The sequence below is a fragment of the Dermacentor albipictus genome, chromosome 1, assembly GCF_038994185.2.
Source record: "Dermacentor albipictus isolate Rhodes 1998 colony chromosome 1, USDA_Dalb.pri_finalv2, whole genome shotgun sequence".
NCBI lineage: Eukaryota > Metazoa > Arthropoda > Arachnida > Ixodida > Ixodidae > Dermacentor > Dermacentor albipictus.
Window position 1 is genome coordinate 258,197,384 of NC_091821.1, and position 19,706 is coordinate 258,217,089.

Genomic DNA, 19,706 nt, shown 5'->3' on the forward strand with positions numbered 1-19,706 from the left:
TATGACCAGTCAATTAAAAAAAAAAAATATCCCTTTTCAGCACCAGCGATGCAGAAATGTTAATTATAGAAGTGAGTATTCACTGTAGAAACATCACGGCAAGTGAACTGCCAATATCATTTGGCAATTCCCTCTATGTTTCCCACCTGTCACGATTGACAGTAGATGACATGTATATGACACGTCAAACCTCCGTGCATGGAATTGTTTTCTTTAATTTTCTTATCCGAGTTAAAGGCTCTTTCAATGATTAGGAGGCTAAAGGAGTAGTAGCTTTTGTTATTTCTTTAGGTGCAAAGGCTCACCCAGTTCAATTTGTAGTGCAGATTATTGACAGCCCACTCATCTACATCTTTAATTTTTGTTTCACAAATAGTATCTTTTCTGCTTAATTATGAATTGAGTCAATGTTGCTTTTAAGAAAGGCGACAAAAAAACTATATAACTACAGGCTGCCCAATTCCTATATAGTACTGCCTACATTTCAAAACTTCAAGAAAACATAATTTTTTCACATGTTGCATTTCTATAAACAACCATAATTTAGTAATGGACTCACTATGTGGTTTTAGAAAAGATCATTCTAGATTTTGCTGAACGGAACGAAAAAGTTTAGTTTACGAAAATTTGAACAAAATCACTCTGTATTGGGCATAGTCATTGATTAAAAAAAAACTACTGGTACAATATTTGCAGCTTAGTGCTGCAAAAGTCTGAATAATTTGATATACATGTTTGGCACTGAATATAGACACATAATATCTTGAAAACAGCCAAAAATATGCATCATTCAACAAAACTTCATTATTAGTTGAAAGACATCATTTTCTGTTATCCAAGGTGACACATTGTGGCCCAATTTCTGCCAACATCTGTAAATGACAACACAAGTAGTTTGCTTTGTGATATACATATTTATGCAGATGACACCAGGGGGTTATTCTGTAAGTGGCCACTTAGTGGACTGTCTATTTCAGCCGCCACTGATTGGCTGGAGCTGTACCAGCGAGGAGTAAGGTGGCTGGGGGTGCGTGCCTCCTGCTCACAGCCAATCAGCACTTCAGCAGAAGCCGAAATGGACAGTTTATTAGGTAGACTCTTACAGTATACCCCCCCCCCCCCGTTTATTTCTTGTCAAATGTGATAGTAAAGCTCCTTTCAGTCGAGAAAATATTGTTTCATGTACGTCAATTTGCCTTTTCATAATGGCTTAACAAATTCAAAATTTATAACAAACTAATGAATATGACGAAGATAACGCAATTCCCCTTGAAATACCAGTAGAAACACATGCATTTAGAATTTAATTTTAATGAAGTTAAGCTTTTATACAAATGGGTAAAATGAATGAACCTTTTTTTTTTATTCTAGAACAGTGATTTACCGTTAATTCCATACTGACTAGATGTAACTCTGGTGATACACAACGTTGCTAGTAACTCGCTTGATTCAGCAGTGTAAAAAGCTGTTGGCCAACTGGCAAGGCACCAAAATGGCCAAGGTGCAAAGTTGGTGGTTGCTCTCACACTATACCGCTACATTATACACTCTATCGCTTCTGCCTCATCACAGCACACTACCGCCGACATCGACTCCCGCACTCTGTGCACAAGACAAGCAGTGCCTTGATATTCAGCGTCACATACCAATTCAGGAATCAAATACGTACAGCAGAGCGTGTGCCTTGCGGCACATGCTGCGACCCCTAAGTGCGGCTGTCATTAACTGCTGCACATACACAGTCAAATTAAGGGGTTTGCAAATTTTCACTTGCTCTTATGTTCTCACTAATCGTTCAGCGGCACATCAGAATTTCATGAGTATGCAGGCAGAGTGCAGAAAGCCTCTGATTTCATATGACACTCATCACTAGATGCCCCGCTTAAAATTTGTTTAGAAGCGTCTTCTCACATCCAGTGATTGGGGTGGAATGAAATTGGAGGACTGCAATGCTCTGCCTGAATGTTTACGCAACCCTGGCAACCTGCGTGATCACCAAGAACATAAGAGCAGGACGCAAAGCCACGAACCCCTTGACTGCACTTGTGCAGTAGTTTATTGCAACAACAGTCAGTCAGCACGACATCCCCTATAACCGTCAAAATGAATTGTTTACCTATGCCACAAGAATAAATTGACACAAATGCTCTTATTTCCATTCCAGCTGCAGCCTTTTGAAAGTGCACAGAAGTTGTTTCAGCATACCCAATAATAACTAGCCTCCGTCTCCTTGCTCCTCAGCCAACGTTGAAAGGCTAAAACTAAGTAATTTTACTCCCTCTTCAACTTTATTATAACAATGCTTTATTGTAATTCACGCACAAAAAAAGAAACAAGCAAAGAGTGGCTTATTCGTAGCTCCACAGGACCTACACTCATAACTTAATATACTCTCATAAAACCCATGTTTGAATATGCTGATACTACCAGTATCTGAATCTCATACACAATTTCCTATATTAACAAGATAGACTCTGCTCAGAAAAAAGCTATTCATTTCATATAATCCCGTTCTTATAGAAACTTTTCACCATCATCTCATTCATATGGATGTTCTTGGCTTAACTCCTTCACTTGCAGAGAGACTCCACCAGCTTTGGAGACTCAATGAGAATGATTGCGTCTCTAAAGCTTCCACACTCCCTGCTTTGCTCACAGTACTACACCTTGTCCAACATCTGCCTGTAATGTACAAAGCCACTAGCTACAAGAAAAAGTCATGATCTTAACTTAATTTCCTTTTACGCTTGCATCAATGCACTTAATACAGTTCTTCCCTAGGACTCTTGAACATTGGAACAATCTGCCTGGTAGTACTAATAGATGTTTAACCTTGAAAGAATCCTTGAATGCGACTGAATGCTCCCCACAAATTGCTTTCCTGAGGAGCTATTATTTATTAGCCTTGTATTTTAATGTTTTCTACTGTTTTCGTTTATCACTTGTAATTTTGTGTGCAAGTGTGTGTGCCTGTGCACATGTGCATTTAGCTGTGATCGCCCCATTAAAGGCTGCAGTATTTGAAAATAATAAATAATAATAAGCTACATAGCCATTGGCAATATGAGCTCTTGGTTGCTATGCTTGAGTGCAACTCTGTGATCGTTACCCATTACCTTTGCCCGTCTGCCCATGTTCCCCCACAATACACTGCACTACAATTTAGTGTAGGTGCTCAGAAGTCATCAAGACAGTCATGTTTTGAGCAAAAGATTAATATCTGAAACATCGACATGAACTCTGTTTGTACTGTTTGTACTACAAACATGGTAACTAAGTTTAAGGCATTAGGTACTATTTTTTTCTACGGACACGTTTTGGGATCCCAAACTAAAAAAAAGAAAACCAGTTGGTTAACAGGTCCACTCTACATTCACCATGTGCAAGATATTTTTTTTTTTGTTATTTCCAGTAGTATTTCGTAGTGTTGGGCGCTAGTACGTCAACAAATGTTCAAAACTTACTTTGTAAAATTATAACAATTATTGTAGCTTGTCAAGCAGCCAATAAGGAAGCATTTTAGCTTTCACCCAGTATGGTATTGAAACATGAAAATAAATTGAAGTGCAGGATAGGTTTTGCAATCTTTTGCTGATGAGTCAAATGAGCAAGTTCACAGAGTTCAGAGGCCTGACATACAAATACAATAAAAATTGAGTTTCAAGAGCCCTAGCTATTCAATGCAAACTCTTCTTCAGAGCTTAAGTTTTACTGAATCAGTGTGTCCAGTTCATCTGTGTCTGTTATTGCATGACTGTGCGCACGCCAAATAGGTGGGTAAATTAATGTATGGCTGCTTTGGTTGGTAATCTCTATGGCACAGATATCATTATGCCAAATCTATTGTTACTAAATATCAAAGACTTACATTTAATACACTGCTTTCAGCCTTCTCGGGCCCAAGGTATGCATGGCATACAGATATACAATCTGCACATCTTGTAAAAATACAAATTTCGAGTTGTCCATCTTTCCTTTAGAGCTAATTCCCCTTCACAGCAATTCAATGCAAGGTTCAACTGTAAGCCAATCTTGTATTTGCCTGGCTCCATTATGGGAATGCAAAGAGCCTTCAAACTCAAAATGTAATGCAAAAAGAAAAATCATGAAAAATGTTCTAGAAGGAAAATAACTCACTAAAGAATCATAACTTACCAATGCCTTCTCCTGTCTTACTAGAGGTTTCAAACATTTTGGCACCAATTTCATCTGCATAATCGAGCACATCATGGTAATTGATTGCCCTGTACTTTCCTTCTTCTTTGATTAAATCATTCTTCGTGCCACAAAGAAAAATTTGGCACTTCTGTAAAAAGAAATGATATTTTAATTGCTACACTTGAATAGTTTGCAGCATGATGATGACGATGATGTTGAGGATGTTGATTTTAGCTAAAGCAGAGAATCATTTCATTCATACTGAGTGGCGGCCTCTTTAGGCTTTTCCTGTCACAGCATATTATTGGAAGTGCAGGGTAAACACAGTATCCTGCTAAGTTTAATAGAAGAAAATTTGGCACTGAAATTGTTCAACCACAATGAGAATCGTGACAGAACATTTTTTCTACCAGCTGGCATGAATCCATGTGCATAACACACGGCAGCTTTTTGTGTGTGTGTGTGCTTCCATTGTGTTGCATACTAGCTTCACAACATTTGTTTAAAGCAGTTAAATTTCTTTACCAATACTTCATTTCACTGTGTAATATCTAGCAAAAACAGATCACAGAACTTTTGAGTATGCATGACAGCAAATCTAGATGATAAGTAGCGTTCAGCATGCACAGTTATTTTTTATGTTTAAAGTGGCTATTTATGGACATGATGTTCTGAAACCATTGAATGGCAGAAAGTAAGAGGTCAAATAAGACTAAATGTTGCCATACAAAAATTTCCTATGAAAAGTGAACTTGAAAAATGTTGATACAAGCATCCACAATGTTGTTCGAAACCAGAAGAACTAAGTTCGAGCAAATATATGACTGCTGATTATTCCCATGCTGGATGAACAGCCAAACCAGTGGCACACGCATGTTTTCCTCTGGTATTCTTAGTATGAAAATTTCTGCTGGGTAGACCCCCACCCAATACACTAGAGGCTGCTGGTGCCAGTACAAGCATTGTGGAAGCAATCCAAGTCCCCCAGAGCAGAACCAGCTTGAAAGAACTGTCAGCAGCAACAGGACAAGACCATAAGCCAGACCGAGGAGACCTAGACTGCTCCTCTCTGATGTATTTTCCACAGTGTGTATGCCTAGATTATACTGTAGCAATAATTTCAATTGATTAAATGGGTTTAGCATCCAATAGCAATTTCATGGCTGTGAAAGACACTATTGTGAAGGGTTCCCGATTAATATTGACCATTTGGGAGGTACTTAAGAGGTCATAAGTTTAAGCACACCAGCATTTTTGCATTCCACTCCCATTGAAATGTGTCTTTTAAACCTGCAGCCTCACGCAAAGCAACAAAATTCCACAGTCACTCACTAGTCACTGCAGTGGCTAGTGAGGGACTGTTTGGACCACTTTTGTCAATTTGTCGATATCAATAACAGCCACAAAAAGCTGAGAAATGTTTACTTTGCACTGAAGGTCTCAGTTCCATGTGTAATTAACAATAAGGTTAGAAAGGCTTTGCAAGGCAAGGAAAGGTTGCAGGGGAAGATGGAATAACACTCTACTTGATCAAAGATGGAGGGGATACATTCTACTCGAAAAGCTTGTGACTCTTTAGTTGCACTGCCTCAAGACTTCAAGTGTACCAGAGATTTGTAAGAATGGCAAATCCTACTAGTTCCATAAGGAAGACATTATATAATTGCAGAATTGTGGGTCCACAACTTTGCTTTAAGTATGGTAAAAAATATTCACAAAAGTAATTTCCAATAGAACCAGGACTACTGAAACTCATAGGAGCAGACAAGACAAGAAAGAAAACGGCGGGCTCAAAAGGCGCGCGCACTAAAAAAGCAATAAAAAGAAGAATCTTGGTTTCATTCGCATTGAACGCTGCTGTCTCATCTCGTTTCTGCGACATGGTGCCATGACCAGGATAGCGGCTACTCCTCTTCCGACTGGCCACGGACTACTAGAATGACGGACTGGCCACAGAAGATGGACAAAGAGAAGGCCCGAAGGCAAACCAACGGCAGCGAGGCGAGACTTGGACAGCAAGGAGCGGCACACACACAGAGGGCAACCAAGACTCAGATGACGTCTCACCGCTGGAATCTGTAAGCAACCAGCAGTTTCCTCAGTTATTCAAGATGAATAGAGAAGTGATTTTGAAAAAGCGAAAAATGCTGAGGACACAAATAACAAACTTAGTGGGCGATGCTGAAAAGAAACTGGAGAAAAATCAGGATCTTACAGCGATGTCACTGATAGCCAGCCAGATTAATGGTACTGCAGACTCACTAAAGAAAGCAGACAAGCAGATGGAGCAGTTCATAACACCCGAAACAGCTGACTCGGAGTTTGCGAAAACCACTGAGTACGAGTTAAAGATAATAACTGCTCTGCACAGCATTAACGTGTACCTTTCTCGACAAGAAATGTGGGAAACAGCGAGGGAGCAACCCAACTTTAATGGCGAAGCTAGACAACCACAGCAAGCAACAATAGTGAAGCTACCAAAGCTAGAAATAATGATGTTTAACAGCGATAAAATTAAATGGCAGAGATTTTGGCGGCAATTTGAAACAGCTGTGCGTGAAAGAACCGGCTTGAACAAAAATAAGAAATTTACGTACCTTCTGTCATCACTAACCGGAAAAGCAGCAGCTGCCGTGGAGGTACTACAGTTTTCTGACAGTAACTATGCGAATGTTATTGATCTACTAAAGCAGAAGTACGGAAAAGATGACGTGCTGGTAGAAATGCATATGAAAGAACTAACTTGAATACAGTGGCAAGCTGCAACGGCCATGACGGTTTAAGAAAGCTGCCACAAAAGGTGCAAGTGCACATACGTGGATTGGAATCCTAAGGATTGAAAAACAAGTCCTATGCATCGATGTTGCTTCTAATCCTCAAAAGAGCTTTGCCAGTGGATCTGTACGTTGGATTCCAGTTAAAACAAAGAGAAGTGATCAGCAGATCTTCAGCACAAGGTCAGAACGTGGCTTTACGTCAAGAAGATATTCTTAGGCGCTTGATGAAATACATAGAAGATCAGGTAGAGTGCAGAGAGGAATTATCGACAGAAAGGAGAGAAAGCTACGGCAACAGAACTGAGAGTAAGCAGCAGACAAGAACTGTTAATTTTCAAAGTACAGCTGAAAAGTTTTGCATATTTTGCGAGAATACTACTCATTACACTGATGATTGTAGGAAAACCTTATGCCTTATGAAGATAAGAAAATGAACCTCAAGGAAGCAAACAGATGTTTCCGCTGTACCAGGCCTTGCCATACTGCTAAAAAATGTAAGGCAAACATTAGGTGCAAGATATGTCAAAAATGGCATGCGACGTCTATGTGCCGAAGCAAAGAACTGACTGCACAGTGTACAGCATGTACTCCTGGTGAAATTGAAAATCAGGAAGAGAAATCATCTACTTTCCAGTTTATGAACCTCTCATCAAGTGTTTTTCTGTAGACTGCAGTTGCATTAGCAAAAGGTAGAAGGCAGTCATGTTATTGTTGTGTTCTGCTGGATACTGGCAGCCAAAGATCATTCATACTGAAAAGCCTATCTGAGAAACTTGGCTGTAAAGTTAAAGGAAAAGACAGACTCACGATAGGCTCATTCGGAGGAGGTCAAAATGAAAGAGTCATGAATTTTGGTTAAGTTAAACCGAAGAGTGCCTACAGTAGTGAAGTGTTATTGGAAGCACTAGAGGTAGACATAACTTCAAAAAAAGAAAAAAGATTACTGTTTCTGTCTATATCACTGCAAAAGAAGTATGATGAGGGCGGATTCAAGCTGGCTGACAGTTTATGTAGAAGCACATCACGCATGAAAATCGGACTACTTATTGGATCAGACCAGTATTGGCAAGTAATGAAAGGTGGGATCTGAAGACTAGAAGAAAGGTTGACAGCAACAGAAACCATAGTCGTCTGGACAGTACAAGGTCAAGCTAAGATATCAGCAACAATAATGGAGAAGTCAACGTAATGGTACTTAACGTCAACGTGGATAACTCTGAAATACAGACAGAACTCGGACATTTCTGGGATATTGAAACTCTAGGCATAAAATGCCCTGAAATAGAAACCAAGAGAGAAGAGGAAGTGATTCAGCACTTCAAGAGGCACTTAAAATTTGAAGAGAAGCGATATTTTGTCAGATATCCATGGAAGGAGAACTTGATGAAAACAAGAATGTAGCTATGAACAGATTATGACAACTCACTCGACGGCTACAGAAGGGCGAAAGTATACTCCGGCGTTACGACAGTGCGATTAGAGATTATTTAAATAGTGGAGTAGCGGAAGTGGCCGAAGAAAAAAGTAGACCGATGACACACTGCTACATACTACATACCACATCAGGCAGTAATAAGGGAAGATCGTCAAACCACAAAGATAAGAACTGCATTTGATGCGTCTTCATCGTCGACAAAAGGGTTTTCTTTAAACGATAACCTGAAAACAGGACCGAACCTCAATTGGGATTTGGTGCATATGCTGATGAACTTCCGACACCATCACATAGCAATGATAACTGATCTAGAGAAAACATTTCTGCAGATTTCAATACAGGAAGAGGATAGAGACGCATTGCGTTTTCTTTGGTGGGACAGAATTACAAGTGATAGCAACGCAAAAGTTATGACATGGAGAATGTCAAGAGTAACGTTTGGAATAGCTCCAAGTGCTTACTTACTTGCAGCAAATATGCAAAACCACCTAAGCAAGTTGGAAGATAGCTTTCCGGAAACGATTAAGCAGCTGAAGAACAACATTTATGTCGATGACGTGATACTGGGAGCCAACTCAACAGAAGAAGCCGAAAACATTATAAAGAGTAAAAAACATTTCCAGAGGCATCAAGGACACTCAGAAAGTTCAAAATGAACGAGCCTCGATTACAGCGAACTATAAACATACAAGAGAAAAACATAGACATGGAAACCTCCACCTATATAAAGGTACTTGGCATCAGATGGAATTACGAAGAAGATAGACTGTACCTCCCATATTTTGACACAAAGGACATCGATACAGGTGGTCCAATTACGAAGAGGCAAATGTTACAGCTAACAGCGAGGATATACGATCCGCTGGGCATCTTCACTCCATTCACAGTGACAGCTAAGCGAGAAATACAAAACATGTGGAGGAAAGGAACATCTTGGGACGACCCACTACCAGTAGATGAAATGGCATCGTGGAGGAACTGGATTCAAGAGCTAAGATTATAACAAGACTTCAGCATACCTAGATGGTTTGATATTAACCAAGGCAGCCAGCCTCTTCACACGGATTTTTATTTGTTTTCCGATGCAAGCCCGTACGCTTATGGAATAGCAGCCTACTTGATAAATACCTACGAAAACCAAGAACAGTCTGAGATACTCATAGCAAAAGGATGAATAGCTCCAATGAAAGAAATGTCCTTGCCAAGACTCGCACTAATGGCTGCAACGTTGTCTGCATGCCTTTCTGAATATGTCAGAAGAGGGTTTGTAAGAAAATTAAACGAGATATTGGACAGACTCGACCATTGTTCTGAGTTGGTTACACGGAAAGAAAAAAACGTGACAATTTTGTCAAAAACAGTAAAGGAGATAAAGGAAAAAAACGAAACTGCCAGAGTGGAATTATGTTGCAAGTGAAGAAAACCTAGCTGATTTGATGACTAGAATGTGTAAGCGCAGAGAGTCTGATAAATTCAGAACTATGGTGGCATGGTCCAAAATGGTCATTTCAGAACAAGAAAACAACAAAACAAACCGAAGCAGAAGAAGACACTGAGCATGGCGAAAGTTATGTGATTAACATATGCACGTCAAACGCAGCAGTGATTAACGCGGAGAAGTATGGCACATACATACAATTACCCAGAGTCACAGCTTGGGTTCTCAGGTATATCCGGAATATATGAAAAAAGAGACAGATCATCGGAGATCTGAGTTTTGAGGAACTGAAGAATGCTGAGAAGACAATAATAAAACTAGAACAACTACATATTAGAGAAAACATCGTACAGAGCAAGAGCATTCCTACGAAGACAACAAGGATGTTTCTTCATGGTATGGAAGTCTTTGAAGACAAGCAACGTCTGATAAGACACAAAGGTCTGCTACTTCAAAGTGGATTAAGATTCAACGAAAGAGATACTATTGTGCTGCCAAAGTGGACAGCTGGTACAAAGCTGCTGGTACGCCATATTCATCAACTCACGCTGCATGGAGGAATAAGCGTCACATTACCACAGCTTCGAACTAAGTACTGGACAATACAAGGAAGACAGATGGTGAAGACAATTCATGGATGTCTAAAGTGCCAACGATTTGATGCCAGACCACTGCACCAAGAAACATCCCCACTTCCTGCTGACAGAGCCAACGAGCGACAACCATTTGAAGTGATTGGTGTGGATTTCGTGGGTTTGTTACTTATAAAAGACGCGATGAAAGGCACTAAAACACCATATGTTGCAATATCTGTATGTGCTACTACACGAGCTGTACATCTTGAAGTTGTGGACAACATGACAACACAAGCATTCTTACATGCATTCCGAAGACTTACAGCGAGACGAGGGCTATGTTGCACCATTTACAGTGACAACGCAAGGACGTTCAAGAAGGCCAACAGAGACATCAATTGTGTGATTAAAGAACTACGGGAAGAAGTCTCCAAAAGAGCAAGCCAAGGAGATCAGATCAAATGGAAGTACATCGCAGAACAAGCACCTTGGTGGAGAGGTTTTTATGAAAGGATGGTATGAAGCATGAAATCAGCAATGAGGAAAGTTATTGGAAAAAGACTGTTATCAAGAGAAGAGATACAAACAATAACAACTGAAGTTGAAGCTGTCCTTAATAACAGACCGTTGACCTATGTATACAGCGAACCAGATGAGCCTCTACCTATTGTGCCGGCTGATATAATAGGTGGAAAGCATAGGAGACATTACCGAAGGTGAAAAAAAGGCCAGCATAGAAGAAATGTGGAGAAATAAGCAAAAAATCATGAAAGATTCGTGGAAAAGATGGAACAGGGAATATCTGAAAGAACTGAGTAACGCAAGAAATGACAGTGAACCAAGGAGATATCGTTTTGATCGGTGCACGCACTCCTAGATCCTTCTGGAACCTGGCTAAGGTCCTTGAAGTATATTCTGGAGTCGACGCGAAGCCGCGCTCCTGTCTCTTAAAAACGAAAGGAAGACTCGTTCGGAGACCTGTACAACATCTTTACACACTTGAAGGTTGCTTCCACTGATGAGAAGAAAACTTTTCGCGGCCGGAAGCTATTGAAACTCATAGGAGCGGACAAGACGAGAAAGAAGAAGACAGCGGGCTCAAAAGGCATGCGCGCTAGAAAACCAATAAAAAGAAGAATCTTGGTTTCGTTCACATTGAACACTGCTGCCTCGTTTCTGCAATAAGGACAACAGTTCACTTCAGCCAACCCAGAAAACAGGCTGGCATCAAGACAATAAATCACATCTATGTCACTAAAAAAGTAATTGAGAAATCTGCAGAGTACAACCAACCTCTCTATATATCTTCCATAGATTATGAAAAGGCATTGGATTCAATAGAGATACCAGCAGTCATGGAGGAAGCATTGTGTAATCAAGGAGTACAGGGAGCATACGTGAATATCTTGAAATATATCTACAGAAATTTCAAGCTACCTTGGTTCTCCACAAGTAGAAAAACACTTATCAAGAAAGGGGTCAAGAAAGGAGACACAATCTCTCCAATGCTACTCAATGAATGCTTAGAAGTTTTTAGACTGGGAAGGTTTATGAATGAGGATCAGTGGGCAACACCTCAGCAACTTGCAGTTTGTAGATGGCACTGTCCTGTTCAGCGATAATGGAAATGACTTGCAACAAAATATTGAGGACTTCAGCCAACAAAGTGTAAAAGTAGGTCTGAAGATTAAAATGCAGAACACTAAGGTAATGTTCAATAGCCTGGCAAGAGAACCAGAATACACAACTGGCAGTCAATTTCTAGAATCTGTGCCAGAGTATGTTTATATAGGCTAATCACTCACAGGGGACCCTGATTATGAGAAGGAAACTTACGGAAGAATCAAGGTGAGTTGGAGCATATATAGCAGGCATTACCAAATCATGACCAGCAGTTTACGGTTATTCTTAAAAAGCAAAGTGCACATTCACTACATTCTACCAATGGGGCAGGAACTTGGAGGTTAACAAAGATAAAATTAAATTAAATTATGGGGTTTTACGTGCCAAAACCACTTTCTGATTATGAGGCACGCCGCAGTGGAGGGCTCCGGAAATTTCGACCACTTGGGGTTCTTTAAGGTGCACCTAAACCTAAGTACACGGGTGTTTTCGCATTTCGCCCCCAATGCAATGCGGCTGCCGTGGCCAGGATTCGATCCCGTGACCTCGTGCTCAGCAGCCCAACAGCATAGCCACTGAGCAACCATGGCGGGTGTTAACAAAGATAGAAAAGTTGACGACTGTGTAATGAGCGATTAGATGAAAAATGATAGGCATAACGTTAAGAGACAGGAAGACAGCAGTGTGGATTAGAAAGCAACTGGGGATAGCCAATATTCTTGTGGACATTAGGAGGAAGAAACAGAGATGAGCAGGCCATGTAATACATAGGGCAGATAACCAGCGGTCTATTAGAGTTGCAGAACGGGTGACAAGAGAAAGTATCCGCAGTCGAAGACGGCAGAGAATTAGATGGTGTGATGAAATTAGCAATTTCACAAGTATGAAGTGAAGTCAGATGGCACAAAACAGGGTAACTGAGATCACTGAGAGTCACCTTTGTCCTACGGTGGGCATAAATAGGATGATGATGGTCTCAGTGAGCATAGGTTTCAAGAGCAATAAAATTTAGTCTATAAGAGCTGGCAAGAACTTTGCTGATATGTACAGGACAGCTGCGATAGCACTGTAAGCAAAAAAAAAAAGGCTGTGCAATCCATATTGGGATCTGGAAGTCAAATTAAGAGCATCACCAGGTTCATGAAAGGGAAGACCCGGACAAGTTAAAAAAGCCCACACAGAAGAAGCAACTCTTCAATTCCGTCAAGCTAAATGTAACCCCTCTCCTCCATATCATCATCATCATCATCACCATCAGCCTGGTTACGCCCACTGCAGGGCAAAGGCCTCTCCCATATTTCTCCAACAACCCCGGTCCTGTACTAATTGTGGCCATGCCGTCCCTGCAAACTTCTTAATCTCTTCCGCCCACCTAACTTTCTGCCGCCCCCTGCTACGCTTCCCTTCCCTTGGAATCCAGTCCGTAACCCTTAATGACCATCGGTTATCTTCCCTCCTCATTACATGTCCTGCCCATGCCCATTTCTTTTTCTTGATTTCAACTAAGATGTCATTAACTCGCATTTGTTCCCTCACCCAATCTGCTCTTTTCTTATTCCTTAACGTTACACCTATCATTCTTCTTTCCATAGCTCGTTGCGCCGTCCTCAATTTGAGTAGAACCCTTTTCGTAAGCCTCCAGGTTTCTGCCTCGTAGGTGAGTACTGGTAAGACACAGCTATTATACACTTTCCTCTTGAGGGATAATGGCAACCTGCTGTTCATGATCTGAGAATGCCTGCCAAATGCACCCCAGCCCATTCTTATTCTTCTGATTCTTTCCGTCTCATGATCCGGTTCCGCAGTCACTACCTGCCCTAAGTAGATGTATTCCCTTACGACTTCCAGTGCCTCTCTGCCTATTGTAAATTGCTGTTCTCTTCCGAGACTGTTGATTCTGAGACTGTTGTTGACTGTTGAGATTAATTTTTAGGCCCACTCTTCTGCTTTGCCTCTCGAGGTCAGTGAGCATGCATTGCAGTTGGTCCCCTGAGTTACTAAGCAAGGCAATATCATCAGCGAATCGCAAGTTACTAAGGTATTCTCCATTAACTTTTATCCCGATTTCTTCCCAATCCAGATCTCTGAATACCTCCTGTAAACACGCTGTGAATAACATTGGAGAGATCGTATCTCCCTGCCTGACGCCTTTCTTTATTGGGATTTTGTTGTTTTCTTTATGGAGGACTACGGTGGCTGTGGAGCCGCTATAGATATCTTTCAGTATTTTTACATACGACTCGTCTACACCCTGATTCCGTAATGCCTCCATGACTGCTGAGGTTTCGACAGAATCAAATGCTCCCCCATATACACACACATATATTGCAATTATGGTAAATAAGTTCTGCCGAAGCCAACAAGGTGGAGGAATTGCTAGGGTAGATGACAATTGCTCCCTCTCATTAGTGATCATGAACAAAAACAGACAATGAACATCACATATAACATTACCGCAATGCAGAATGTGTCTGCTATATCTGAGTTTTTGTACTAAGTGGCCTGCTTAAAAATAAGCCGGAAAATAAGATGAAAGTTTATGCCGAAAAGCGTTCAATAAGGTTAGCTAACACCTTTAGTGTGGACCAATTTATGATGTTTCTAGGCAGTTAGAGTGGATATATGTTCATTGCAAAGGCCTCTGGTGAGAATCAGTTGCTCCATTGCTGCAAGTGCGTGCTTAACGACACAACGACAATAAGCCACCTTGAATGCATGCATGGGCAATATTGACATCCAGTAGTTGTAGTCTGACGTTGCATTAAGTGGTAAAAATAGGATAGACGTATGCTGTGGTGCCATGCAGGTGGATAAGAAGGTGAATCAGTCAACAATTCCTAACAAACGCAAGAAAGTAACCAAGTGTTAAAAAAAAATGATAAAGCAAAACTTGCAAATGGTAGCTATGTTATGTGGATAACTTAGTTAACACTTTTGTAAGTATGCTACCCCATAACACTGTGACCTAGCGTGTTGTGTACAGTGGAACAAGTGAAGAATGTAGTCAAAATAAAGCAGCATGGCTTCATGTGAAGCTGCCTGGGCAAGTCTAGTGTGCTTGTACATTTGCTATAATGAATGCACGAGCAGATCCCATTTTTTGCATCCACACATGTTCACTATACTGAGGACAAATGGTCACTGCTAGCACAAGAATTGTGACGGTCACAGCATTTCTGCTCGTAATAGCTGATATTCTCATAAGTGGACTTGACAGTGCAACGTGCTGCTTGTGGGGGAGAGAGAGGAAGCTCACTGGAAATGTTGAATCCATTCCTTATCCCCAGGTGAAGTCGTCTGCGTGAAGATCCCTTTAACATTGTGAATGCAGAAAAAAAAGGCAATGCTCACCTCTTCATGCTTGCGCAGCTCATTCACCCAGAACTTTGCCTTCTGGTAGCTTTCCCGGTCAGTGAGGTCAAAGCACACAATAGCAGCACCAGCCCCCCGATAGTAGATTCGGCTCATGGCCTCGTACCTCTCACTGCCAGCAGTATCCTGGTAAATCAGAAAGACTGCCATCACAGCACTGCCTCTTTAGAAAGAGAAGAAGAAAACACCAACACAACGCAGACCACAATAGATATGAAAACAAGATGTTCTACTAGCTATCAAAATAGTACTACATTATAAGTGCAGGCATTGAAAGTATGCACCTGTCCACAAAAACATGAATTATATATTCATTAGATACCCAAAACATCACATTTGGCAATATGACAATGGGAGGAATAAGAGCATGTGGCCAAGCAGTTGTGCAAGTACTCAATAGTTTACATAAAAAATATGAGGGAAGACGAGTAGCAAGCAAACAGAGATGTCAAATGTGAACATCTCTCTATCTGGTTACACTGTACAAAGAGAAAGGGGTAGAATAGATGAAGGGAAAAATAATGAAGCAAGGAACTATTCTTGCACATGTTAAAAGTGCTACATTCCTACACTGCCCTACAGGTCCTGCATTGTCAAAGTGTTACAGTTTAATGCAGTCACAATCAGTCGCATACTCTGAAATAAAGCCCCAGCAGGGCATTTAAAGCCCCTCGCAAAGATGTCATCAAGACCAGAGTCTAGTGTGGTTGACAGTACCATTCTTTGTACATTAAAATGAGGACATTAACAAAAAATAAGTGCTATTTTTTCGGTGCATGCTCTGAAACATACAAAACACAAATGTAGTGGTAACAAGCATCAGTTAGAAAGTTAAAATGCAAGAGAACAGAATAGTTCAAAACCACTAAGTCTGATAATACAATGATGAAATTAGCGATGTGTCAGCATTGTTTGTCGCATTGAACACAAACACCACACTGGGCCAACTTCACATGTCTGTGCAGACATAAAGGTTGCAAGTGAAATTCGGACTCAGGAATGCATCTTTCCAGTGACAGCGAAGTGAGACTGCGCATCACAACAATGGTGAACTTTGAAAAGACCCAGCAATTTCAATTTTAATGTTGCTTAGTCGGTGCAGCATCTTTTATACAAAGCCCTGTATAAAAGTAATTACATCAATGAACAGCTTGCATGAGCTTGCCCTCCCCCCCCCCCCCCCTCCCGAAAAAAAAACTAATACAGTGGAGCCCCTCTACAATGAAGTGACCTGTATAATTAATGATTTCGGAGGCTCCAAGCACTACATTATAAAGCTGCTCGACTGTACTCGTGAAACATTTCCTTTCTAAAATGAGCATGTTTACCAGACAAATTTTTAGACGGTAAAAATTTTGCGACAGGGCTATGCAGAATCGAATTTCACCAAAGAAAACACATTTTCAGATCCATGTGCAATGAATGTACAAGGGCAAATCAAAACGACTTCGTCCATTTTTTTCTTTTTTTTAAGCCGAATTAAGGCTGTAAATGTGAAGCCAACATATCCATTCCCAGCGGTGTACCTTCCTTGGACCGTCCCGGCCTTATCTGCCGATAGCTCTGCGGCACGCGCGCTGCTTTCAGTTGTTGAAGATGGCGGTTGTGCTTCTCACATCCACGCTTTACGAGCAACGACGCGCGATTTGTTTTCTATGGAGCAAGAGATGAATGCCCATTGAAATCCACAGGCAAATGCAGCCCATGTATGGGGAAAGGTGTCTCACTGTGAGAAGTGTGAAGCGGTGGTGTTGCGAGTTCGCAAAAGGCTGTGAAGACTTGCATGACAATGAGCGTTCAGGGAGGCCGTGTGCACCGCAGTTCTACCAGAGGGGCATCTCAAATTTAGTGCTGCGATGGGACAAATCTCTGAACCGGTATGGGGACTACGTGGGAAAATAGTACAAGGTACGTAGAATAGTATGTATATTTGTAATTACCTGTATGTACCTTATTTTGGCTAATAAAATATAGAGGCAAAGACTTTCTGATTCGCCCTCGTATCAAATTAGAAACACTACTACACATGCTCTGGATCTTTGTACAAATGTTCAACTCTTGGCTAGACATGCACACTGAGGTCATAAACTTCAACAAAATTGCCACATGGTGTAGATGTGTTAACAATGATAACTTTGAAGCGTATTACTCGCAGCCAAGGCTTTCGAAATTTCATGTAAATGCAGTCAGGAATTACGGACCATGGTTACCAACAATACTCTTCAGCTATTAATCTTGACACTTATTGTCACTACCATGTTGTACTGAAAGCAGCACATAACTTCCCATCTACAAAGATACTTTATATCATTTTATATTCTCGTCTGTTTAATAAAAAGGAATGCACTATTACAATTCCGGCATGAACATTCTAAAGATTATATCATTATAAGTCGACAAAAAATATATAGAAGCATATAAGATAATGCCCTTTGTGTGTGTGTGTGTGTGTGTGTGTGTGTGTGTGTGTGTGTGTGTGTGTGTGTGTGTGTGTGTGTGTGTGTGTGTGTGTGTGTGTGTGTGTGTGTGTGTGTGTGTGTGTGTGTGTGTGTGTGTGTGTGTGTGTGTGTGTGTGTGTGTGTGTGTGTGTGTGTGTATATATATAACATAGTCCTGATGCCTGCAGCAGAAAGGATGTCTGCCGCCATGGTTTGTGGGTGGTGGCACTGGCTAACACACTCAGGGTTAGTTCTCCTAGTAACACATAAATAACCCAGAAAGTGGATGCATGGGAAAACAGCACTGCGGTAGCTCACGTGGTAGAGCATCGCACACACAATGTGAAGATGTGGGATCGTTCCCCACCAGTGGTAAGTTGTCTTTTCATCCACTTTCATTTCCACTAATTTATCATTTCTTTAATTCAATTATTAAGAACAAGTAATTCCCCCTGCGGTGTCTTTGTTGGCTTCTTTTGATATATATATTGACGTGTACTTATCCTTTTTTCCTGGGACTGTGTTATCCCTGAGCGCAAGAGGCCCCTGCATGATTTGGCACTTTAATGTTATTACTGAATCTTTCTATTGGGTGTGGTCTCGCCGAACTTGGTGCAATCAGATTGTATGCGCGACACTAATTGTGTAGTACATTGTGGAAAGTACGCGGGCACCAGTGATTACGCTGGAACGTTCGACGAGTCATATGAATACATATAAAAGCCGATGCGCTTGACCCGCAGATCAGATTTTCGACGATCGCGGAATTGGCTCGCCGCTATCGTGCCCAAGTGTCACTCGCTTTTGCGGGCGCAGGTTCGCACAATAAACAGTTCGTTTCGTTATTCACAGTTTTGCTACTGTGTTCGTCACAGTCACTACAACGTATCCACGTTGTGTATATGTCCAAACAACGTTACTTCATAGTAATGCAACACAGCACAGTGCACTTACCCAGATTCCAAGGGTAATCCTTCGATTGCGCACGGCGATCTGCTTTGCACCATAAGCAGCACCTATTGTCTGAAAAATTCAAAACGTGTATTTAGCTACAGTATTCGGTCTGCGTGCCACCACTGTGCCCCACTAAAGTCTATTCACTTACATTCTGATAGGGGGTAGATGCATCGAAACGGTCGTAGAGGTAGCGTTCGACTAGGCTGGTCTTGCCACCGTATTCTTTGCCTAGAAGAACCACTTTCAGATCCACATGACTCATGGCTATGGTACTTTGGTTGGAGACCCACCTGTAAGACACTGTCAGCTCAGCAAAGGTTCTCCTTCATACAAGAGCGCATGATGTCACAATCTGCTGAACGAAAAATAAAAGAGAAAGCAAGCGTACCTTGCATAAAGGTGTGGCCGAGCTAGTTTTCACTGATGGCAACTTAGCTTGGCTGCATGTCAGACAAGTCAACCAAACAAACAGGCGCACTTACGAAACTTGTGTAGTGAACTAAAGAACAGACAGAAAACGTCGACAGGTGTCAAATTCGGTTCTGATGTTTCGATGAACGAAAACAATGGTTTGCACACACGAGTGACGGCACCTATTTCATCTCTGTCCAAGATATCAGTTGTCCCTCTGAATCCCTCTCAGTTCACATGCCCGCAACTCAGGCCGAGACCAACTTACTTGTGAAACTTATGGTTATGTGGTAACCCCCAGGATACATCGGTTCACAAGAAATGACGGGAGGTGAAACATCTTTGCATCCAGGCGCAACTCCGTCAAGAAAAACGTTACTTTAATTATCCCTGCTACAGTTCGCGTCCGTTTCCAAAACTTCGCCGCTATTTCAGTGCGGAACACTTCGATTACGCGAAGAAACGCTACAGACGTTATTTGCAGCTGCAGCTCCAGCTGCGGATGGCTCTTTTGCGCTTGCA

At 41.3% G+C, this 19,706-nt stretch overlaps 1 protein-coding gene across 7 annotated transcripts in view; it reads right to left on the minus strand.

The window, feature by feature from the left end:
• The window catches only part of LOC139054351 (ras-related protein Rab-24-like), a 39,301-nt gene extending 19,612 nt beyond the window's left edge, over window positions 1-19,689 (minus strand). Inside the window, exons 1-6 of one of the 7 annotated variants that reach the window (XM_070531224.1) lie at window positions 19,453-19,682; window positions 19,162-19,272; window positions 18,922-19,063; window positions 18,771-18,839; window positions 15,358-15,504; window positions 4,156-4,306 (exon numbers count right to left, since the gene is read on the minus strand). In XM_070531224.1, the coding sequence (XP_070387325.1) occupies window positions 4,156-4,306; window positions 15,358-15,504; window positions 18,771-18,839; window positions 18,922-19,035 (481 nt within the window). In that variant the 5' untranslated portion in view covers window positions 19,036-19,063; window positions 19,162-19,272; window positions 19,453-19,682. Of the gene's footprint in view, window positions 1-4,155; window positions 4,307-15,357; window positions 15,505-18,770; window positions 18,840-18,921; window positions 19,064-19,161 lie in introns of all 7 variants that reach the window. The other 6 variants (XM_070531222.1, XM_070531221.1, XM_070531218.1 and 3 more) reach the window with 6 other exon arrangements.
• Window positions 19,690-19,706: the final 17 nt, after the last annotated feature.